General features: G+C 41.5%; 1 protein-coding gene across 1 annotated transcript; it reads right to left on the bottom strand.

The window, feature by feature from the left end:
* Positions 1 to 354: 354 nt before the first annotated feature.
* On the bottom strand, positions 355 to 24532 carry cntnap2b (contactin associated protein 2b; the record flags this gene model as incomplete). The annotated part of the gene is made up of 25 exons (XM_080469083.1): positions 355 to 2884; positions 3631 to 3705; positions 3784 to 4014; positions 4345 to 4438; positions 4548 to 4681; positions 4760 to 4993; positions 5991 to 6227; positions 6694 to 6912; positions 8661 to 8831; positions 8926 to 9053; positions 9133 to 9289; positions 9369 to 9453; positions 9559 to 9674; positions 10652 to 10771; positions 10884 to 10990; positions 11087 to 11249; positions 11938 to 12087; positions 12534 to 12792; positions 12927 to 13070; positions 14519 to 14703; positions 15059 to 15262; positions 15952 to 16099; positions 16539 to 16732; positions 17115 to 17225; positions 24445 to 24532. 25 exons carry the CDS (start codon positions 24530 to 24532, stop codon positions 2685 to 2687), a joined length of 3954 nt encoding a protein of 1317 aa, XP_080325209.1. The 3' UTR covers positions 355 to 2684.
* Between the last annotated feature and the right edge of the window lie 216 nt (positions 24533 to 24748).

Below are 24748 nucleotides of genomic sequence, written 5' to 3'. Positions count from 1 at the left end.
CAGAAAAATGCCAATTCAACAAAAAGCATGTCAACGTCAATAAACAATATAGTGTTTGTACATGTGACTGCCGGTTTAAAACTTGTACAAATTAAAATATTTAACTGAATTATCATGAAGCCAAGTACAGATGATTACTGTGTACTTTGTACATGTGTAGAGCTCAACTTTCCTTGTGTCTTTGGAACATTCTTATCCTGCTATGTCCAACCAATAGAAGTAAATACAAGATTATGAAAAGCTTGATGTGTTCGGGAGGCACAATATTTCATCATTTAACACTCATTCGCTCGCAGGGCACAGTTATGCATTTATTCAAATGAGTTGAATAATAAAACAAGCCAGAGTGTGATTTCAACTCGTATTTTACTGGTCTTTCCAGAAGGAATCATCAAACAACATTTTCAAGACAATGAGGAAAAAAGCACAAAGAATCTGAAATCTGCTATAAAAAGAAGCAACAGGCAAAGTTTTATACAGAGAAGATGAAGGAAAAAAGCAACGTGATGCAACAGTGGCTCATCGAACGGAAACGTGTCATTCAGTGTCAGAAAGCATGCAGTCACACCGCGGTGCAGTCAAAGGAACACAAATGCAATACAATCAGATGTCAGGGTGTAAGCCGTAAGGTCAGCGTGTGTGTTTGTGGCAGACATTCCTTCGCAGAAACATCATGATGCTTCACGAAAAAAGTTCCTAAACGGGTGTGAAAAAGAATGAGTTTGAGGGGAGTTGAAGAAACTCCTCTTTGCTGGAAGTTACTCCTGATGCGCCATGTAATCCTTTAAGGAGGAACCAGCAATAATTGTTGCAGCACATTGAGCAGTGGTTCCTCAGAACGTATCGATGCAGCCGTCCACACTGTATCTTTTGATAAATGCTGACTATCACAATTTTATGCTCATCACCCTTGTTCAAAATACTTACACTGGATCATTTTCCTGTTTTAAACCCATTTTCAGGAGAAAATACCTAAGCTAGCCCATTAACAGGTGCCATGATGGAGTGATAATCTGTTATTCAGTATCACTTGAAACTACGATATTGAGTACAAATTAAGAAAACAATCCGAGGGTGGGCGCTATAATTCCATCAGTCTATATGCTTCCTGCACAATATAATCAGTCATTTGTCATTCAGTTCATTCCAGGTCCAGGATGAGTGAGAGGACAACAAAGCGTGGGGGACAGGAAGGTAAACGACTTAATCTGATAGTCCTGGAAACAGAGGGAGACATCAGCCGCATCACAAGTAAACATGTCTTTTATTCTTATTCTTTCATGTGCTTTTATTTCTTCTGCTTACCCAGATTTAAGATCACCCCGATCCTACATCAACCTGAGCTGCTGTTCTTTACTGAATGTTTGTCACATACAGCCCAAATGTGGTAAAATAGTGCCATAATTATTATTTTTTTATTTTTTTTGCAGTGGCACATTTTACTAACCATTAATGTCATTCTATAGTTGTCACACAGTTTCAGTCTCATTCCCAGAAAGAGTGCATGTTGGAATTTGGATTGAGGCTTTGTAACAACACTACAGCTATCGTCTAGTCACAATGACTGGTTGGTTCACTTGTGATGCGGTTTCCCCTCTACTTCCAAACTAGTCTGAAACCTCCTCCGACACTCGAAGAAAGCAGAATAATGCAAATAATCCTGACTGATTCTATGGCACATTAGAGGACTCTATACTAATAAGGAATTATGCTTTCATGTGTTATCGCTGTTTCTAAAAGCTGAACTCACCCCTGAACTCATTTGGCAGCAAAGCAGTCGAATAAAAGATGCAAGTCACGAAAAATTTCAACAATTAAACCTCAACAAAGTCATTTATGTGACGCCATCGGTCATGTTGATGCAAAAATAAATACACCATTATCCCAATTTTTAGTCCAACAGATGCAAACATCATGGCTACATCTCCTTTACAGAGCAGCAAGCCAGTTGGTACGCGCACCACGCACGCAAACACACACACACACACACACACACACACACACACACACACACACACACACACACACACACACACACACACACACACACACACACACACACACACACACACACACACACACACACCAGAGTTTTCAGTCTTAAGGCTAAAATAATCAGAATAAATAGGAGATAATTCAAATCACGCGATATTTGATATGAAGAGAAATGATGAGAACTGCTACGCGCATGATGATGATCACCATCATCATCGTCCTCACCATAAGTCTCTGAGCAGAAATACCAGCAGATCGATGCATAAAAATAAATAAATACTACCAAAATTAATAAATACATTTCTGTGAAAAAATATAAGACACGACTGTGAATGAATAAATAAAAAAGAAATAGTGATCAATTAGTGGGGAGGAGAAAAAAAAGCTACTGGAAATACTCACTCATCCAAGGCTTGCAGCTTTATGGCACCGTCCTCTGAAGGCCGTCGCTCTGAGATAAACAACATGTCGACACAAACCTCTGCACAGCTCCACGCGGGCGCTGCCAGTCGGTGCTGTGCCCTGTGCTTTAAAAACCCCCACTGGTGCCCCTGGTCTGGAAAAAGTCTGGAGATAAAGCGCTCGGCATGTCCCCGAGCTCCAAACAGGCGGTCCCCCTCATCACAAGCTCCCTAGAGTTTAAAAAACTACATACATCCTAAGGTCAGGTGTCGGCGCTCCTGCGCGGCTCAGATGAACCACTCCTTCTTGCTCTCGTCGATGGTCTCGGTGAAGGCCGGGTCGTTGACGATGATGGCCGCGTCGGCGCAGTCCGCCGACTCCGCACCCTTGGCCTCGTTGGTGTGGTAGGAGCCTTTGTGACGGAACATGTGGCGGATCACAAGCACCATGATGCAAAGGACAACGAAGATCACCATGGAGATGATGCCTGGAAGCAGGAGAGACGGGACGTTGAACCTTTCTTCACATTTCTTACAAACCAACAACAGAGTATGTGGAGGTAGTTGTGCTACACGCTCAGATGGCTGAAGCTTGAGTTGTGTTTAGAGAATTTATGCCAAAAAATATAGGTAATTGAATGTAATGCTATGGTGATGAAGCTCATATTAAGATCTTTTTTTCTGCTCTTAGTTCTGAAATCAAAATATTTTTGGTCAGTTTTCCACTTTAAAACCGATTATATTGTTTGTTAATGACTTAAAATAACATTTTGACTGGTTTCTAAATCGCAATTGTGTGAAAATCAAAGGATACAGTTTTCATTTTCAAAAGTATTTCAATAAAGGCCCTATCAAGGGTTAATCAGGAAATGCTGTATAAATTGGAGATGATTGGGATGTAATCAATCCATGTGAAATGCTCAGTGATCAATTTTGTTTGGAAGGAGAAACAAACAAATGTTAACAAATAAAATGTATTATTAGCATTTAAAAAAACCCAAAGATATATGTTTCGTAACTCTAGTTGGAGGCATATATTTAAATATAGGATAGGAGCAGTTTTTCAGTCTTTTTGTAGAGGTTTTGAAGACTCTCCCAGCATTTTACCAACACTTTATTTCCCTCGTCACGTCTCAGGTGTTTTTTTGAGAATATCTGCATGCAAGTAGATATTTTGGATTCAATCACGATAGTTTCAGACAGTTTTTATGACTGTTGATAGTTAATAACTCACCTCCAATTATAGCAGAGTTGCGATCCACTCCAGTACCACTGGTCTTGTCCTCATTGAAGGGGAAAACAGCTCCAGCTGTGAATGCAGGAAACATCTGTTACCTACATGTAAATAACCTGCAGGCCTGTACGTGTCCTTCGTATGTGTGTCTACCTGCTTCCATATGCCAGGGGTCGCTGGCTGAGGCCATAGGGGAGATGGTGAGAGGTGAAGCTCCACAGTTGGATGGCACCAGTATCCCATGCGTGCTGACGGGTGCCGCCACGCTGGAGCGCAGAGCGGCTTTGAGTGGCGCCACGCTGTTTAGCTGAACCCTGGACAGGCAGCCCACGAAGCCGGGCGTGTTGTAGCGCTCGATCAGGATGGGGTCGATCTGTCCGGTTTCTGTTGGAGCGACACAGTCGGGTTTTACATCCTCTGATGAGTGTGCGTGCAGTTAGTTTTAGTTAATGGTGGAGAGCCTCCGAAGAGCAGTCAGAGCACAGTACATCATTACCCACTACTCCCAGAGGAATCAGTCCTGAAAGTTAGAGTCAGGAACACATAAACACACACGCATACGGATATTGGTCACTGCAGAAATTTGCATTTACTTACATTAATTTCCTGCAGACATACCATAAACTCCATATAACAAACTCCAGCAAAATGCGCATGAGTGAAAGATTAAAGTTACAAATAACAGCAATATTAATACAGTAATCACACACTTACCAAAGACCTTTCCGAGAAAGATACTTTTGACCAAGTTGAACTGGGTGTCTGAGGTCTCCGGCAGGGTGTATGTCGACACGGGGTAGTGATCCAACTGGGGAGCACAGCAATGAACGGACAGTTCAATCATTTCTGAATATTTACTGGAAAGTGATATTCACTAATCATCAATCCATGAATTTTACTAAAAAATAAACACTAACCTGTAGCCGAATGTCCCTCATGTTCCGGGTGATGTTGACAGAATGTGGTTGTCCGTTGGCCATGTTGCGGTGGTCAACATCTATGGTGTACGGCTCCGTCAGCCCCCCGAGACTGTAGCGAATCTGGAGGGTGCCTAAACACAAACGCACACATGTAAATGTCTACATTCGTAAATACGCTTCATACCTAGTGTTGATGTTGGGGAGCTCACCATTGTGTCTGAGCACCACGGCCACGTAGTCCTGAGTCCTGGAGCTGATGTAGACCAAGATACTGGGAGCGCTGTAGGTGCTGAAGCTGAACACCAGCTCCTCCTGGGTCAGGTTGGCCTCGCTCTGAACATCAACACCCGCAGGACTCTTCACCTCACGCAGCGCAAAGGGTCCCGCCTCTGGCAGGAAGTCATATCGCACCAACGTCCCCGTCTCGAAGTAGCCGCCAACATCTAACAATAGGGACATTTTTAAACACACTGAAATAGTTGAACAGGTATACAAATAGACCAAAACCTAGATAATCAATTGTTTGTTTGTGAAGAATGAAAACACGTGTTTCTATAATCCAGCTGTGTGTATGAGAAAATGAATAAAAACTGCTTCTAATATCACTCTTGCTTGTGAGATATAAAGTCGCAGCATATTTTTAGGATGAGTTTAAATGCTTGTTATAATGCTCTATACCAGGGCTGTCAAACAGACAGCTCGCGGGTCAGAAATGCCTCACCAGAGAGTCCAATATGGCTGCAAGATGAAATTTTCCAGCTGTGAGCAATTATGACATTAACTGCAATACATGTATTTGACCACCGGGAGTTGCATTATGTGTTGAATCACTTCAAGTGATCAGGATTACTACTGTAGGTGTAGAAATGTGCCTTTAAAGATTTCTAGATGTTAATCTGACTATAATATGAATGAACATACCTATTGTAATTTTTAGTTTCAGCTACATTTGGCCAAATATTTATGCATTTGAAGATATAAATATTATGATAAAAATCCACCGTGATCTGTAAGTTGTAAAGGACATGGTGAACTGAGGCATCATATTGTTGAATTTGCAGGTCTTTAATTCAAATTTCAGAGTTTGTCATGTTTTGTAAAAAGGGCCCTTCATTAAATGTGAAGTTCTTCAAGATATATTAATAATTTGTTGCACTAAAACAAAGACAGAGATTTAGAGTTATGTATAGATATTATTTGTAATATTATTTGTTGGTAGGTCGAAACTGACATCAAATTGTGCTGTATGTGGCCTCTGAAGTAAAATGAGTTTGATGCGTCTGGTATAAACAGTGAAATTGTCAAAAAAAATTATAATATTATCAGTAATATTTTGGGAATTTGCTCATTAATGTAAGTTGAGGTCAACTATAGTATTGGTTCTCAGAGATTTCAACTTTCCCCCGGGTAATGTAAATAGTTTGGGGTAAACTGACTTACCATCCATGCAGAAGGGTCCGTCGTATGCCGTGAGGGAGCAGTCGCATGTGTATCCGTTATACTGCTCCATGCACTTCCCTCCGTTGCTGCAGTGCATCCCGTAGCTGCTGCAGTGGCCCTGACAGCCTGGATTCACCCCTTGGGTCACCTTTGCCTTCTCCTTCAGGTCAAAGGTCACGCCATTTATCTTCAGAGCCCGCATGCAGCCCAGGAAACCCCTCTGGCCACTTGAAGCACCTGATTCAAACCAACATGAACAAATGAGTGTGAGCCTGATGGAGCGGGATCCAAGGTAAAACAAAAGGACACCCGTGTTCATCATCAAGAGGTGTTCACAAAGACCTGTGAAGTTTTTAGAGTTTGGTAGCTCTTTATGCCACCAGAAGATGTTTTATGAGCAAGAGAGAAGCATATTACTTTCTGGATCATGTGCAGCGATCTAAATGTGCATTTTAAAAAGTAACAGGTTACTGGAACACTGCGACTTCAAAGAATAATGACTTAGTCACTGATTACTATAATGAGCAATTGGTTAAAGTTGCTGAAATATTTACTGGGCTGATGACTTTTGTGTTAGATTAAAAACTAAAAAGGAGAGCTGTGTATGTGTGTGTGTGTGTGTGTGTGTGTGTGTGTGTGTGTGTGTGTGTGTGTGTGTGTGTGTGTGTGTGTGTGTGCGTGTGTGTGTGTGTGTGTGTCGTACCAACGTATAGGTCGCTGTAGAACTCCAGCTTAGCGTGGCCCTGCAGCGGGGTGGCTCTGACCTCTCTGTACTGTCCGTCCAGCTGCACCATGGCCTCCTTGATGTTCTTCTCGGCCTCCACTCGATGCCACTGATCGTTGTTCAGAGGGGCCGGCGAGCGGACGCTGAGCTCCACCCGCTCACTGCCCACATCGAAGGAGAAGAACACCATGGAGCCTCCTGAGGGAAGAAAACAAATCCAACCTGAGCAACAGTTCTGAGAACTTCACATTAAGATAATAGCCGCTGCAAGGTGAAGATTGATTAATATTATTACTTTAAAACGGGGGTGTCAAACATAAGGTCTATGGGCTAAAACTGGCCCTTCAGAAGCTCCAATCCGGCAAAATTGTAAACATTTCAAAGAAAATATAAATTTTTTTAAACACATTTCTAAAGAGTAGCAGACATAACAAAACACTGAGACCCGAGCTGAGATATCAGTGATGCTGCCATGAAAGACAGCTGAAAGAGAGCCATGAAACAACTTCCTCGTTGCGATCAAAGTAGCCCCAGAGCAAAGCAAAAGGGTGAGTTGGTAAAAATGTGTGTTTTGCACAGGAAGGAATGATCAAAATTGGCTTTATGTTGAGACTGTTGTCATTTTCAGTAGTGATGTAAAAATATATATATTTTCAATCATGTCCTCTGTGCCACAACAAAGAAAAGCTTCAAAGTTCAAATTTAAAGGTTATTATGGCACTATCTTACCAATCCAGCCCACTCAAGATGAAGTTGAGTTGAGTTGTACGTGACGCCTGAATTAAAATGAGTTTGACACCAATGATTTCATCAAAACAAACAAAAATTGACTCATCTAAACAAATCTACAAGTTATAAAAGCAAATAATGTTTTGTAAGTGATCTTTCATTACCGAATTGTACCATGAGATGGTTTAGTTAGTCACTTTAGAACTCTTCCTGCCTTCAGTTGAAGAATCTAACATCAAATTCAGACACTCAAAAGAACCGAAAATATAACCAACGCTGAAGATCTCGGCAACAACTGACGGCTGAAACTCTGAGGAACAGTACATGAGATTAAAACTGGTATTTCTTAACTCTTACATATTGTATCTTTAACATTTTCAAGACAGAACATGTACTGAATAAAAAGGGAACTGTCGGAGGAAATAAAGCGTCAACCAAAGGAGAAAAGTCTGAAGGGTTTCTGCTGTTTCACGACTCCTTAAAGTACAGGAGTCAGCTTTCATGCTCGCTGCTTTCTCCCTTCTTCTCCATCAAAACACGGTGAAGCCAGTGATGGGCGGAGAGCAGATTAAATAACAGGAAGCATCACAGTAACTTTAGCCACATACAGCGTGATATCAGTGACTAAGTGACTGAAACGTCATATACAGACACGTGGATCATCCTTTAAATTATTGGAAGTGCCAGTGAAGACAGTAACATCCCCACAGATCCATTTGGAGAAACGACTAAGCTTCAATCAGGGTGCGCAGAAATCAACTAAATGCATATCAACTCCAATGAGTAATTCCGAGTCGAAATGCAGGTTTCTTAATGAGTCCTATTATTATTGGATAAAAAAGATGCTTTCGTTAACCCTCTATGAGGCAAATGGCCATATTTGGGAACGTCACAATTTCTGTCCAGTGCAAGGAGCAGTACTGCTGTGTATGATTTAAATATAAGCCCAATTGATCTATAAAGCCATGTTTAAGCTCTATATTTTTAAATATTATTTCATATTATTGATAGTAGAACTCTGTAATGTGTAGATAATCTACTTCAGTGATTTCAGCCAGTGTTACAGTTTCTAACAGATTTTTCTTGCTATGAATTGTATGTATAGACAATTATTCAAGTCTAAAACGTCTTGAGAAACCCTTAAGTATATCAATGAGTGCCCTATAAATAATTGAAAGGATTTGCGGTGTAGGATGTACAGTATGAGAGCAGCAGACCTCTGAGTTCGACGTGCAGGAAGTTGTTGGTTCCCACATTCTCCAGAAAGACTCCGTGACTGGACGATGTCTTGAAGTAGAAGGAGATGTCCGTGCTGGTTTCTCCTCTGAAGGAAGGGAAGTGGAGGAAGGATGCGGGGCTGGTGAACGACGCCGAGTTCCAGTAGTTCCCTTCAGAGAACAGGAGCAGGTTAGCTGTTACACATGCTTATTCACAGATACTAACGATGTTATAGGAAGATTGTTGTTCATGAGAAAGACTCACGGTCCCCCTGGCATTTCAGAGGCCCTACTGTCAGCTTGGCCTCAGATCCAGCTCTGCTGGTGTCACCCACTACAACCTGACTGACGGGCAGGTGGTCTTTATACACCAGCAGGCCCGCGTCCTCTCTCCTGCAAACACCCGCACACGGAACAAACAGGTTAGATTTTAGAGTGTCAGTAGAGTATCTTCAGAACAAGTTGGACTCACCAGGCGCGCTGGTCTGCATCACAGTTGCAGTAGTGCTTAGCGTCAGTGCAGTTGTGCTCGATGCCACACAGACACTTCTGTATCCCCGGTCCAGACCCGCCCCAGTAGAAATGCCTCTCGTTGGCTCTTCCGACCCACCAGGTGAATGGGACGCCATCTACGAGTCACGTCAAGCGGCTCCAGTCAAGAACAGGCACAGACGTGCATTTCCACATCAAAAGCGTCAGACACTTCACCTGGACTGTTGAGCAGGCGGGACATTCTGCAGGCGTACGCCACGTACTGCTCACACGTCTCTGCGATGTTGGTCACTGACAGCACCTGCTCACATCGGACACAAACATATATCCAAAGGTTTTTCTTTTTTAGGGATCACAGTTTTATTTAAAACTGGGACAATTAGTCCAGGAAAAGGTGAACGTGTACCTGCTCGTCAGTCACGTTATAAGTAATCTGCAGCACTGCTTTTCCTTCCTGGTCTGCACCGGAAACAGAAGTCTGAGGCGACAGGTTGTTCTTCAGTGTGGTCCAAACCATTTCCTCTGAAAGAACAACAAACACAATCTTAATACTGTCTTCATGTACCAGGAGTGTCACACATACCGCCCAATTTCATCTTGAGTGAGCCAGACCGGTAAAGTAGTACCTTCAAATTAAAATGTTATAGTTTTTCTTTGCACAGAGCATAAATGGTTAAAAATGTCTATATTTCTACAAAACCAAACAATTGCTACAGAAAATGGCTACAATCTCAACATGAAACAAATTTTAAATTAAACGTTCTGGTGCAAAACACAATGAAATGTCCTAAAAACCTTATCCTACAGCTGTTGCATTCTGCGTGTTTTTACAAACCCACCTTGACAGCATGACTTTGAGGCCAGTTTCCTGGCAAAAATGTATCTATCATTCATGGCAGCATCGTCGATGTCTCAGCTCGGGTCTCAGGATTTTCTTTGAAATGGTTACTGTTTGCTTGGTGGTTTGGTTGGATTGGACACCCCTGCTCTACATGCAGCCCCCATGAATGATCCAGCAACACTTTACAACACATTAACAGGATATTCAACACAAATGGTATAAAACATTGAGGTATTTAATAAAGATTATTTAGCTGGGGGTGAAGTCTCATAGCTTTATTTTTATCTCTTTATGAGACAAATGACCATATTTGATAACTTCCACATATCTTTATGTCTAGTGCAAGTGGTCTTTATGTTTTATTAATGCCCAGTGCCTCGAGTAATTCATATTTAGGCGCCTTTGTAACAAACAGCACAGTACACTGTAGGATAGTTGGACTTTGTATGATGTCAGCATTTTGTTTTACTGAAATTTTGGATAGAAATTGTGAAACTGTATTTGACATTGTCACAAGTTTTTTGGTGTATATGAATGGTTTATAAAGATTCAAGTCTCAAAAGGTTAAAAAAAATTATAATTTAAAAAAGTCTCAAAACATGCATTCTTTAGCATTGCAATTGAAAGTTCTGATTTGTTCCAGCATGATGTTTTTCACCTTCCATGTCACAGGTGACCCTGAAGGGGGCAATCGGGCCGCTGCCGTCTGGGTCGATCCAGTAGCTGCCTGAAGTCTTCCCCTGGTGCTTGTACTCCTCACAGGACTGCTGATACAGTGCTGCGGCAGAGATAGACCACACAGCTTAGAAGACACAAAGCAGTGTGTGTGTGTGTGTGTGTGTGTGTGTGTGTGTGTGTGTGTGTGTGTGTGTGTGTGTGTGTGTACATACGGGTATGGCAGGTAGCTCCGGTGTAGCCAGTACCACTGCAGTTGCAGCTGAATGTGTCCCAGGTCTGAGAACAGCGGCCGCCGTGCTCGCAGTGATTAGGGACGCATCTGTCGAGCATCAGATGTGCGAGTCAGGAAGAACGGAACCACATCCAGCAATTCTCCATTAATCAAATACGATGTAATGCTTTCTGAGCTGCCTACCTGTCGACTATGGCACACATATCCAGGCTGACGTTCTCAAAGGTCCCGATGAGTCCCTGCTCCACGGCCCGCAGGTCCGCCAGGTGGTCGTCAATGTGGATCATCTGCATGCAGCCCTGGAAGGAGCGCTGATGTGATCGGGTGTTGGTGTGCAGGAAGTAACCTGGAGACGGGTGGACGAGGTCAAAGGTCACGGTTAAGGCAGCTGGTGATGTTATGAGAGCGCTCAACAGTTTGCACGTGCAAATGGTCAAACACACCAAAAAAAACCCTGCTGAAATGGTTAAATCTCAACTGTTTTCAGTTACAGTTTTTAATTTAGGCTACAGTCTCAGTGAGTATAGCACAACTTGTGAAAAGTGTGTGTGTAACACGCAGACAAGCAGTGTTATCCTCATTTTAAATGGCTCATTTTGCCACTTCAAGCAAGTCTTATTTGAATTAAATTGCCCATAAACTTATCTTTTAGTCATAATTGTTGCAGACCCCTATTCAGTTGGTGTTGGATGGATAAAACTGAGTTTCTGTATTGTGTTGTGAACAGAGCAGAAACACTGAAACAATGAAATAGTCACACATGATAAGTTTCCTCTGTTCCTGTAGTTATTTCTTGTTATTTCCTCTGTACTGCTACATGTGAGTTACACGGTTGGGAGAGCACAAGTTGTTGCGATCACTTTTAAGTGCGATTGTTATTTTTCAGTGTTGAGATCACCAAAAAGTGTCTTGCATTTGTTTTGAATAGAATAATCAAAAACCTAACTGACAGAAATGGGTGAGAATCACAGCAAGAAAAGAAAAAAGCCTCGCTCTGCCACAGCTAAATGGTTCTTCGCGTTAATGATTATCACCTCCAAAGTAGTAGGTTCCTCCAGTCTGGATCTGGATTGGGATGGCGGTCCGGACTGTGGACGCCTCGTCTCCGTCCACTGTCAGCATGGCGTAGTTTTCCAGTGCGTTCAGATGGACACTGTGCCACTGGCCATCATTCAAACCTGAACCTGTAGGGTGAAACACACTTCAGTTAGAACTACAAATAGTTGACACTTAATATGAGCATCAGTTATGATCAGGGATGATAGAAGTGCTGCCTTTGTGTATGGCATTGTACTTTTTTGTCCTTTCTTCTTACTTTGTGAGCCCACCTTTGTGTAGATCGGAGAGACGATTGAATTATTATTATTTTTTTTATATTTTTAAATAAATGACTCGATTCAGAGTGAGTATGTTAGAGGGAGACTCATGTTGACTAGTTTGGTTGGAAAGTGAAAGAGGTGGTTTTTCCATGTATAGAGAAGAGATGATGGCTATGTAGGGAATAAGAGGGTGGAGCTGCTATACGAGAGAAGAAGAAGTTATTGGTGTTGGGAAGGAGGACACAGGAGACAGAGGAGAAGATGTTTGAATCAATAATGGGGAAAAAAGAGGAACATGGAGCTGAGTTTACCCGACGAGATGTCAATGCGCGGGCTCTTCTTCTGCGTCACGTTCATGTAGATGGTGACTTTGCCGTCGATCAGTCCCACCTCCACCCAGCCGTCGGCCAGCGTCGTGAACATCAGCAGCCCGTTGGGGTTCCACGTCCTGAACGACAGGCTGACCGACAGGGTGTCGCTGTCGCTCTGACCCGGCAGCCGCAGGAAGGACGTGGAGTTGAAGAACACGGGGAAGGAGTTGGACTCGGCGCAGGAAAACGTCAGGTTACGCTACGACAGGAGATACACAAAGAGAGAGAGGGAGAGAGAGAGAGAGAGAATAAAGAACAAATGAAGCCGTGCACTTCTACATAGTCAGCTTCAGGGAAATATATGAGCAGATCAGTTGGAGAAAAGACACTTACAAAGCTGGTGGTGTCCACCTTCTTCCTGCGCACCAGGTTGGTGATGTTGTCTCCGTTGTAGGTGATTCCCTCCATGCAGCCCACAAAGTTCTCTTTGCCCGCCGAGCTGGGCTTTGCAGACACAGGCAGCCCACCGAAGCTTATCTGAGTTCACACAGCACAGAGAACCGTGAGCTCCACTGATCACGCTCCGATTTCACGATTAGGACTTCATATCTGATTCATCTCTATTTTAAATTGAAATATGGGATTGGTAGAGCTCCAACTGTTAAAAAAAAAAAAAAAAAAGTGACTCATGCAGAACACCTACCTAACATTTTTACAATGAATCATTCTTAAATTATTAGGACTTGTGGAGAAAGTACAGCCAGTGGTGGTGTAATTCTAGTTTCAATTATTTCCTGGATATAAGATCTGGACACTCTATAAAGTTGTTGTTTTTTTAATGTTTTGATTATATGGCAAATGAGGAATTGATGCGATGAGGAATCACAGGACATAACAATGGGCTGGATGTGAATGGAGGACTTTGGTTTTGTGGTTGACACCGTAACCCTGCAACTCATGACTTCAGATCAGGAGAGTCAAAATCATTTTAGTTCAGGAGTCAGTTAAAATAGTGGCATAATAACCTATTAATTTCAACTTTAAAGGTTTTCTTTGTTGTGGCAACAAGTAAAGGTTTTGAAAAAGTCGCAATTTGCTACCAAAACTTCCAATTATGTCAACATAAAGCCAATTTTAATGAAACCCCCTGGTGCTAAATACCAACAAATGACCCAAAAGCGTATCCTACAACTGGGAAAGTGCCATTCAAATCAGATTTGATCCTTTTTTTTAAAACTGTATTTGCATACTAGACTTATTTTCAAAGCACTTTTTTGTTCTGGCTAAAAAAGCAACTAACAAGATGAAGTTCCTCTAAGTTGAGAAAAAAAAAAGTTAAAACAGTCAGACATGGCTGAACAGCTAAAACAACAAAAATGGGCAAAGTTGATCAAATAACTTAGAACAGCTTCTGAAACAAAAAAAGGGTGAAATTGTAAAAAAGAATAAAATACAAGCTACAACTAAAATTGTTCAATTCACTAAAGTAGATAAAAAAAAATATTCGCGTTTCGATAGTTGAAACGGCTGAAAACAGCAAAAAAAGAAAATATCTAAATTATAGTCGTTAAAACTTCATAAATGCAACATAAGACACAGTTTTTGTATTTATAGCAAAACGATATATGTAACTTAATGAGCTTGGTTTTCTTTATTTTAAAGGTTCAACATGTTTTGCAGCTCCTGAAGAGTTTTACTTGGTGAAAAGTGGGAAAAATGCCTCTTTTGGTTAAAAAAGATGCAGACTTCAGCCTCAGACTTTCAACAAGGTGTTCAACCACGAAGGTAAGATCATTTTGTGTTGTTGTTTTTCCCCCCCCAAATTAAGAAATTCACTATGTATGCAGAAAAGAGAAAATGAGACGACGCACAATGGAAAAATCCTGGGAAGAGTCACTGAGTTGATAACCTGCTTTGCTGTACTGCTAATCTAGACGTCTAGTGAAGCGGAGCCAGATCATAAAGAGATTCTGCAGGCTCCTCACCTCGTAGTCCAGATCCAGGTGGTCAAACTCTCCGTTGGTCCTGAACTGCTGAGTGTGGTGGTCCAGCGTGAAATTGACATTCCTGCGGTAACGCTCTATGAGAACTGAGTGCCAGTGGTCATCATCCAGTAAACTCCCGCTGGTCACAGAGGTGTGGCCCTGAATCGAGCCGTACTGGTTACTGCCTGGAGACGGACATAAACACGTGTGCTTAGTGCTGAACAGATCATTTTTTCATTGAAAAGAATCACTATTGTTTCAGGAGGTAGCATTAGCTGGTACCATTTTATCCCGTCAGGCGTCTCAGAGTCCTGTACTTTGTAGTACATCAAGGAGAAGATTATCTTAATTCAGCTGTATGGGTTTTTTGTTGTTGTTGTTGTTCAAACTCTATTTGAAGTGTAATTATATAAATCTTTCCATTCAAATTCTGTCTACAATTTCCTTCAAAGGCAAATGTAGGCAATCCCGTTTTTTTCATTATTAATTCATTTTGTAACACTTCATCACACGTTACTTGGAAGGCTTTGGAAGGCTTACCTAAGTTGATGCTGAGCTGCAGTCTTGCCCTGCGGAGCTCCAATGAGATGTAGTCCCCCTGCTGCCCCTCGCCATGCAGCAGCAGCCCCTCGCCGGCCGTGGTTCTGAACTTCAGAGAGATGATATCCTTCACAATCTTTATCTTCTTACTCCTGAAGCGGTAGGAGATGACACTGTGCCCATCAAAACTGATCACGTCAGCCCCTGTGGAACAAATGAGAATGTCTGATGTGGATTCATATTAGAAATTTGAAGCATTTGATCGACTGAAACGCTAAAGGAAAGTCTGGTTTTTGGTTAATATGAATAAACAACAATGGATACTGAGTGTCCTTGTAATTATGTGTTTTTGAGCTGCTGAAGCAGGTCGTGGGTCAGTGAACAATAATCTATCCCGAGTGGCATCATATTTGTTTAAATCTCCCTTGATGTTCATGTTTGAACTGTTATTTGAGATTATTTTAAATTAAGAATTAAATAATTGGAAAATGGCAATGAACAAAACAGTTGAAAATCACTAGTATCTTTATAAAATACTTGGATTTTAACGTGGTATTCATCGACTGTGAGCGAGTAGCATATTTTTTGGAATCTCTGCATTGTATATATTACATGAAAGTGCTGCTGATTCGTAGATTTGGACATTGAATATATATACTTGGTTTGATTTGCCTTCATTTGTGATCATATTCTTGATTTTGTGCTTAAAATGAATTTGTAGAAGCAGCGTAGTAATAGGGTTCACGTTTCCTGCCGCGGCACGATGACGTGTCCCGTGGTTTATAAAACACTGAAGTAAGTGGAGCTTTCCACCCGTCATATTTGCAACATAGGAAAATGAATGATGCACTCGATGCATGAACCAGACACTGCTTGGATCAATCTGCACTCACAGTATGAGCAGCCGTAGAGCTCCAGACGCAGTCCGATGCGCCCCTCCTTGCTCCAATCCAGTGGGATCAAGCGGATGTAGCGAGCCAGGATGGCGTGCTGCAGCTCGTGACGAACCACACCTTCACTATTCACGTTCCCCTCAAAGGTCTGAAAACAGCCATGTCATCATAATCACTAATGGGTATTTGAAAATAGATAAATACACATTGACGTTCACTTTGTTTTCTTTTGAAATTGTATTTCTTATTCTATAATCATGAATCATTTATTTTCCATGTAAGAACTTATATCAAAGGTTTCATGCTATATGAATCCAAGAAAAAGTAACCCCCCCCCCCTTGGTTTTAAACAATCCTTCTAGGTCCTGCTGCTCAGAAGCATACCCACAACATGATGCTACCACCACCATACCTCACAAATGAAAAACCGTGATTGTCGTAATGTGCAGGGTTTAGTGTTCAACAGTTATAGCGACTAGTCTGATGGCAGGTAAAGATGCTAACATTGTAATAATGATATGATTTGAGATAAATACATGTTCTTATTGCGATTCCGACTTATTGTTGCCACGAGGTGTTTTCCTCACCCAAATATTTCCATCCTGTAGATAAGGCCTCCAATTCTTCTGCGTGTCGCTGTACAGCAGCCGATACTTGCTGGTCCAATCGGTGCTACTGTAACGACCCTGTGTCGCTATGGCAACCACCTGCTTCCTGGAACCCAGGTCTACCTGTAACCACTGGTAACGGTCTGTATCCAGGGGTGACCAGCCTCCAGAACCTGAGTGACGGGAGGCAGAATAAAAAGGCATTCACAAGCTGAATACGTGCAAAAGCAGCAAAATGATGATTTCCTCAATGAAACTTCCATAATGGTTGATTTGTTTTGTTGACAGCCACAGCGATGGATCTTTCATGGAAATGTTGATGTTCACATGTGATATAATATATAAAAATGCACTAAGCTTTGGCTGAATGCCACACACGATAATAGACTTACACTTTGTTTGAATTACATTCATTACATATTATTTTGCAGAAAAAGTTATAAAACTTTCTTTCACTGAAATCAAGTGTAGTTACTTTAGTAAAATTAACTCAACCATAGTTTACAACAGTTACACTTACATAAACAGTAATTAAATTAAACACTTATTAAATACCTTGTTTCCTGTTGAGCTTGGCATAACCAGCTCCATAACCTCGAGCGTAAACAGATGAACTGGTGAGGGAGCTGTAGGGGAGAGGGGTGGCCAGACTGTCTTCACACTTTCCTGAATCAGACAGAAAAAAAAACAGAAATCAAGCCAATGAAAACAAGTCATAGAACAGCTGCCGTATATGATTCAAAAGGGTGGATAGATGTAAGCTCGTTGTGAGCTCTGTGATCATTCTGCACAGAAGCTGTTGGAAGTGGTGACACAGTCCACTCAGGAACTGTATTTGCTTCACAGTCTATGCTAGAGGTTAGTTAAGTCAGTGACACTCATCTTGTTTGGGGCAAACCAGAGGGATCAGACGGCAGCAATCACACCTCCGCAAATAAATCCGAATCGAAAAGACGCAACTCCACGGCTCATTTTAATTGAACCAAATCAATCAAGTGTGAATGTGCTCCACGTCCCTCCCCCATAACACTCCCAGCACACTTGGAGCCCTCCTTCCTGCTGTGGTCTATATTTCTATAATCACGACATGTCACTTGTTATTGGCAATTGCACAGCGTTTTAGCCATGTTTGATTGTGTTTTGATTCTTCCTGTTAGTAAGGGCTCTTCTTGTGTCATTAGTCTGGTTGGACTGATGTTCAGGGTATTAAACCAATGCATAAAAACAAGTATTTCTGCTGTCTGCTGTCTTTTCCACCATGCCTCCTTTCTGTTTCATAGAAACCCCATGATTTCCATACACATGCTCATGGTACAAACAGAAAAGGAATATTGATGCACTGTTCTGCTAAAAAGGGCAAAACTCAAATCAATTTTTGTTGTGGTTTTTCCTTTATATCTAAATCAGTGTGTGTGTGTGTGTGTGTGTGTGTGTGCACTTGTCTGCTTCTCCTTTTGTCCAGAAGTGTAACCTGCTTTTCATGCATTGTCCACTAGGGATAAGCGTCCCCCCCATGTGACCCTACTGTGGATGAAGCATATAGAGAGGATGGATGGATGTTTTGTTTGTAAATGTAACGCTGCCTTGAAAATGTATGGGGGAGGGGTCTGAATTCATGTGTGTGGGTGTGTGTGTGTGTGTGTGTGTGTGTGTGTGTGTGTGTGTGTGTGTGTGTGTGTGTGTGTGTGTGTGTGTGTGTGTGTGTGTGTGTGTGTGTGTGTGTGTGTGTGAGGGGCAGGTGCAGGCTATGATAATGACCCCCCTCATATGCATTACAAAACAACACGCCAAGCATGCGTTTAGCAGTTTGAAGGAACAAGAAAAAAAATTTAAAATCAGCTCCAGAAAGAAAACCTGGAGTGCAGCTCCACACTACTCCCAACAAAAACGCATTGCCACGTCATTTGAAGAGCACGGCCCCTTCACAGTCTCCTGCTGTAGTTTTTCCTAAAAAAAAAAACAACAAGCCAGATGTCATATTATGATGGGAATACAATGACTGGAGTTGTTGTTTTTTAAATAACCTTTATAATCTAATCTTTGCAGGTCAGTATTAAAGCTTCAGAGACTGGGTTAGTAAACCTGACCTTTCCACTTGGATTCATGATTACTCATGTCTCTCTTTTCATAATGAAATATTAAATTCTTGGTGCTACATTTGTTTAAGTACTGCACTTTGACATTTCTTAGGGTGACTGTTGTCTTCTCGTGACCACACCTTCCAAGGTGAACCACTTTAAGGTCAATTACTGAAAATTATTGTAAAATATTACCTCGCTGAGGGCCTGGTTCTGCTGTTGCTGTTTGCTCAATATGTTGTTTTTGGACTTTTTTTGTTGATCTTGTTTGAAAAACATTAAATGAAAATCTGAATAACAACAGCAACAGTGTAGAACAGTTGAACCACGAGCAGTAGGAGACCACACCAATAACCAGTGCCACGACCAGCTGACAAAATATTGCTCCTCATGGTGCACGGGCAACAAGGCAACTCCACCGTCACTCAACAGAAGCATTACTTTTAACATTTCACTTCATCTCTTGGTTTATGAAGTATTTGTAATGGACAACAGCAACAACATCAGTGTCGGCTCCGAGATTACGGTAATCCAGTTCAAGAACGAAGCTTGTTCAAATAGCTTTTCAACCCCTCTTTCCTCTTTGAGTATTGAAATGGGATGTTGGTCCTACAGAAAGTACAAACAGGAAAATATAATTGAAACAATCAGGATAACGGGCAAAAGCCAAGCTTGGATTAACATGTTAGTTAATGCGTTGTTATTGTTGTGAAATGAGAGAAGAGGTGTGTTCAAATCACGTGATGTACGAGACCATCGGGCATAAGCCAGTAAAAAATTATTTAAACAAAAACCTGGCTGCTACATATTACAGTGGAAAGCCTGTATATTATTCAGACTAAGGCCCTGTTTACACAAAAAAAAATTCAATTTCAAAGTGAAACCTTTTGTTGTATTTTGGATGTCTGTTTACACAACAACGTTTCGTGGAGTTACTGAAAAAAAAACTTTTCCAAAAATGCGCCGACTCCATCTCTGTGCAGATGAGGGAAAACGCAACCTTTCTGAAACGCTGTTAATAGAGTAGATGGCCAATAAACAATGTTTGTCTCCAGAGTGTCATGACTCCCAGTCCATATCCTCCTGGGACGTGGTCGTTTTATAGTTGAGAGTCACCAGCGATAGCAATCCATGGTCATCTGTCCATACAAACGGCTGTGTACTCGCCCTTGTTAATGTTTATTGTGTGTTGTTCTCTGCGCCCGTGTGTGTGTGTGGTTTCATTATAAAAACGACTAACGGCAATAACTTGTGGTCTGGCTTGCCGATCGACTGCATTGTTTACAGTGTTTCTGCAATTTCCGTGCAAACAGACATCGTTTTCAAAATGTTGGCGTGTAAACGCGAAACTTCTCTGAAACGAAAACTCAAAAAAAAAACGATACGTTTTCACTTGAAAACACGGCTCAAATAGGCATTTTAACTAAGCAGTCAAGTGAAAGCATATGTTACAAATATATAAAGTAATATTTGAAAAATCAAGGGCAGAGTCTAACAAACATAGATAAATATGAAAAATATATTAAATTCCGTTGTAATTTTCTGACTTTCTCTATTATTTCAAATGTTTCTATTATTGTTGACCATATCTATTATTATTAATCATATAGGCTTGTTACCATGACTGGTAGTTTCTTTTTTCTAGATCTTCAAAGGTGCATCATTTTCTTCAGTTTGAAGGTCAAAAAGTTGTTTCAGATGTTTGATTCCAAAGAAATGATGGTGCAAATTGGGACTTTGCTCAGATTTTTTTTTACCTTGCACACTGCAGGAAGCTATATATACTTCTTGTTCAAAAATAATAATAAAAATAGGTCGCTGAACCTCCTATGCGGGATACAGAGAGGTATGCAGTGTTTCGCTCCAGCAGGCTGGAGAGGCGATCCTGCAGATCTGAGCTGAACATAAACACAGAGTGCTATAAGAAAACTCACCTGAGAATAGGAACTTCTTCCTCAATTTGTAATAAAGTACTTTGTTTGGAACGAGAAGTACAACCAACCAAAACTAAGGTAACTTATTCAGTTTCTTGCAAATAGCATTTTCACATCAAAACATATTATGAATATCATGGCGGTAAGAAACACATGAGTTTCAAATGAGAGAACAAAGTTGAGGAGCAGCCAAAGAATAAATCACAATTTGTGTTTCCGCAAATGTGAAAACAAATTATGGCTACATTTATCCAGAATGATCTGATAATCCTGCCACAGATATAAAGAAACTTCCCTCAGGTCTGATAATGGCACTTTTCAGCCATAACAACATTCAATCCAAGTATTGATGTTATTGATGCACTTTCCCCACTTGCTTGTATGCGATTATTAAGTTTTTACCTCATTTCATATTTCAATATGGCATTAGATGACTGTAATATAAAAATAAAACTGGATCGAACTGAATTGGTTTGCTAAATATTAGTAGCATGTTCATTACATCAAAAATACCTTTTGGGCATTCATACTGAATTGCAGTGCTCAGGCAAACTTATCAGCTTACTTAAATGGGGCAATCACAGCCCGAACATCATCACCAGCTTCAACAGGCTCAGTTCATGCAAACTGAGGGTCTAACAAGGCTAAAGCATCTAAAACAGGGGTGCCATGAAAGATAGTTACCTCGTTCTTATCAAACTAGCCTCAAAACCATGCTGTCAGTGAGAGTTTGTGAAAACATTCATACTGCAACAGCAATAGGAGAAGTTTTATGGACATTTTAATGTATTTAGCAACAGAAGGTTTAATTAAAATTGGCTTTATGTTTAGATTGTAGTCATTGTGGGTAGTAATTCTTAGGTGTTGGGAACGTATCCGCATTTTCATCATATATACGCTCCGCCAACAAAGAAAAACTTTAAAGTTTTAATCTAAATGTTATTATGGCACAATTTTACCAGTCTGGCTCAATAAAGATGAAATCGGGATGCATGTGGTGTCAGAACTAAAATGTGTCTGACACCTTTGACCTAAAACTTACCAGAACTACTTAATATACCACCTAGGAAGAGCTCCAGGTCAATAATGTGTGGGAGAGGAGCCGGGTTATTCTGTTCACTTTACCTCACTATACTCTCTCAAGGTACAAAAGATTGAACATCAGTTTCTGGTTGCTCTATTCATCCAGGCCTGGATCTGTTCTCTCTGCGCACCACCACCAGGCTCACCATGACTTTACCTACACTGTGATGACAAATACACTTCTTTGAAATGCACTGTACCATGAGATCTGGTGGCTACAGGAACAGGAAGTCAAAAAAAAGAAAAGAAAAAGAAAAGCCTGAATGAATCTGCAAGTTTATCAAGCAACCCCACAGGATATTACCCGTGTGGCTGTCCACTCAGCTGAAGCTCTGTAAACGTGAGCTACTGCAACGAGACGAGTCTAAACATGGAGGAAGGTATTTCACTGCGTCAAACCAAAGAGATGCAGAATGAAGTCTCAGGTGGATATACTGTTTTCAAGCGAGTTTTGTGAATGAAAACTGTGATAAAACAACGCGCCTCTTAATGGCATTAAATAACAGATTTTATAATAACCGATTTTTATAGTACGAATGCTGTGCCTTTTCATAGGCACAGTAAAAAGAATCATGTCAAGGTGGAAGTGGTTTTGTCCCAACAAACAGAGGCTGGAGTGATTTTCCTTGAATTCACTGTTACAGCTTATGTGACCGGGATGGATGAGTGGGAAAAAAAAATGAAACCATTCCGGACAAACATAGTTGGACAGTTGGCCAGTCAAATATCCAAATACACTCACTTCATCAGGTACAAATGTTCAAATACTCATTAAGCTTATCAGTCATTCATATGGTAATGAGATAATGTTCATCCGGCCTTGGATCAAGGTAGGGTGGTGGTGTAATGAGAGAGTGTGTGTGTGTGTGTGTGTGTGTGTGTGTGTGTGTGTGTGTGTGTGTGTGTGTGTGTGTGTGTGTGTGTGTGTGTGTGTGTGTGTGTGTGTGTGTGTGTGTGTGTGCGTGTGTGTGGGTGGGGGAGGTTCTTGGCACCTTAGAATAAATTAAGCAACATTTAAATGCCACCGCCACCCTGAGTATTATTCCTGACCAAGTCCAGCCTTTTATGACCACAGTGTACAATCTTGTTTCCAGCCCAATAACACGCCGTGTCAGAAACCTCCAAAAGAACATTTTTTTGAATATGACGATGACTTCAGAGGACTAAAAAGAAGCTGCCACCATCACTCGCTCTAAATTTGAAAGAACCACACCTGGGAAGTTGTGAACGAGGATGTGAAGTCCATGAATCTGTTATGCAGTGCTGGCTTCTTAATAAGAACCAAGTTTTTTTCAGACCCTTGTTGAGTGGAGACAGTTCTGGTGGAGAAAGGGGTTTCAACCAGCAACTTTACCGAATGTTCTGACTGGTGTGTGTTTATTCCTTTATAGCAGGGGTGTCAAACATAAAGCCTGTGCCGGGCTTTATACCACAGTTTTTGGACACAAGTGTAGCAAACACAACACAACGCAACGCAACGCAACGCAACGCAACACTGAGGCTCCAGCTATAGCTCCCTCATTGCTTGCAGATGAGCCATGCTGTCTGGGTGAGTTTGTATAAACATGCACGCCAAAGGTGAAAAAATGCAGCAGTGATGCGACTCTTCTGGAAAATTCACTGTATTTTGCACCAGCAGGTATCATTGAACTTGGCTTTATGATGAGAATGTAGAAATTATCTGTAGAAATGGTCACAGACAACAAATAAAAACTTTGAAGTTTAACTTCAATGGCGATTATGGAACTATTGTACTGGTCAGACCCAATATAGATTTTATTGCAACTGTATGTTGCCCCTGAACTAAAATGACTTGGCCAGCCCTGCTATAGAGACACATCTCTAAATTGAAGATGCAGACATAGAAAATGAACATACAGCTGGAACAGTATGAACTGAAACCAATTCTAGGTCCAGGTGGTAAAGCACAAATTCAGTTTCTTAAAGTTTAAAGTTTAAGCTCTAGAAAAGAGCTTAAACCAGCCGATTAAAACTGGAAAGATCTTCTGATGTTCTTGGATTTGTCAACGATTGGCGATAAAGTGATGGTTTCCTTTTACCTGCTGACAGTACACCCTCCAACCTGTAAATGTCCAAATATGCAGTATTATCAGCTGCATAGTAAAACTTTGACATTGCACACATACAAAATACCCTAAACTACATAACTGCATGTACAATACCAAACCCACATCCCTGTGCCAAATACTAGTGTTGTACTCTTGTGCTCAAAGATCTGCAACAAACAAATCTCACATCTTTATCATTGTGGGTGAAATGAAAACATCAGTCATTTAAAATGCAAAAACTACCAAACAGTATGAAGTGTTTTATATGGGCAGTCCAGCACAATTCCACTGAAATCTGCACCACTGAACAGAAAATCAACACATATCTGCAGAGTTTATAGCAGAATAGTGCAGTTATAGTTGACCAGGAAGAGACAATCTGTGGAGTGATGTGCAATGCAGGGACAACATGCAAACACTATAGCACTTTGCAGCCCTACTTTAAATACCAAACCAGCACATATGAATGTAATCTTGACCATGAGCCTGTTGGAGCATCTTGTTAACGGTGCCTGGATCAGCATCAGCCGCCCTGCTGGAGATGCTGGAGCTTCGGCCTCATGCTGACAGTCTGCATCCATGGACAGCTGCTCCAGTCCCAGCAAGAGGGTGTGTGTGTGTGTGTGAGTGTGTGTGTGTGTGTGTGTGTGTGTGTGTGTGTGTGTGTGTGTGTGTGTGTGTGTGTGTGTGTGTGTGTGTGTGTGTGTGTGTGTGTACTTACGGGACACAGGGGCTGCAGCTCTGGAGGTGCTGATGATGGCACACAGGACCGGCAGCCACCACAATAACAGCACGGTGGGATGCTGCATGTTGACAAAGGATGCGGAGATGCGGTGCGGAGGTGCGGTGCGATGCGGGTCCCGGCAGGCGGCTCTCGGATGCGGTCTTCCCTCCGTCTGTTGTCTCCGGGATGCACAGACGCTGTTTTCTTTATTAGCTGCAGTGGAAGCAATGGCTGTCCGCCCGCTGCTCCCTCAGCTTATTGTCTCTTCCCCCTCTCCTCTCCTCTCCACTTGCCCAGGAGC

The sequence above is a fragment of the Lipophrys pholis genome (assembly GCF_963383615.2).
Source record: "Lipophrys pholis genome assembly, chromosome: 1".
NCBI classification, from domain to species: Eukaryota; Metazoa; Chordata; class Actinopteri; order Blenniiformes; family Blenniidae; genus Lipophrys; species Lipophrys pholis.
The sequence above is the reverse complement of the archived record's forward strand: the minus strand, read 5'-3'. Positions and strand labels throughout refer to the sequence as shown.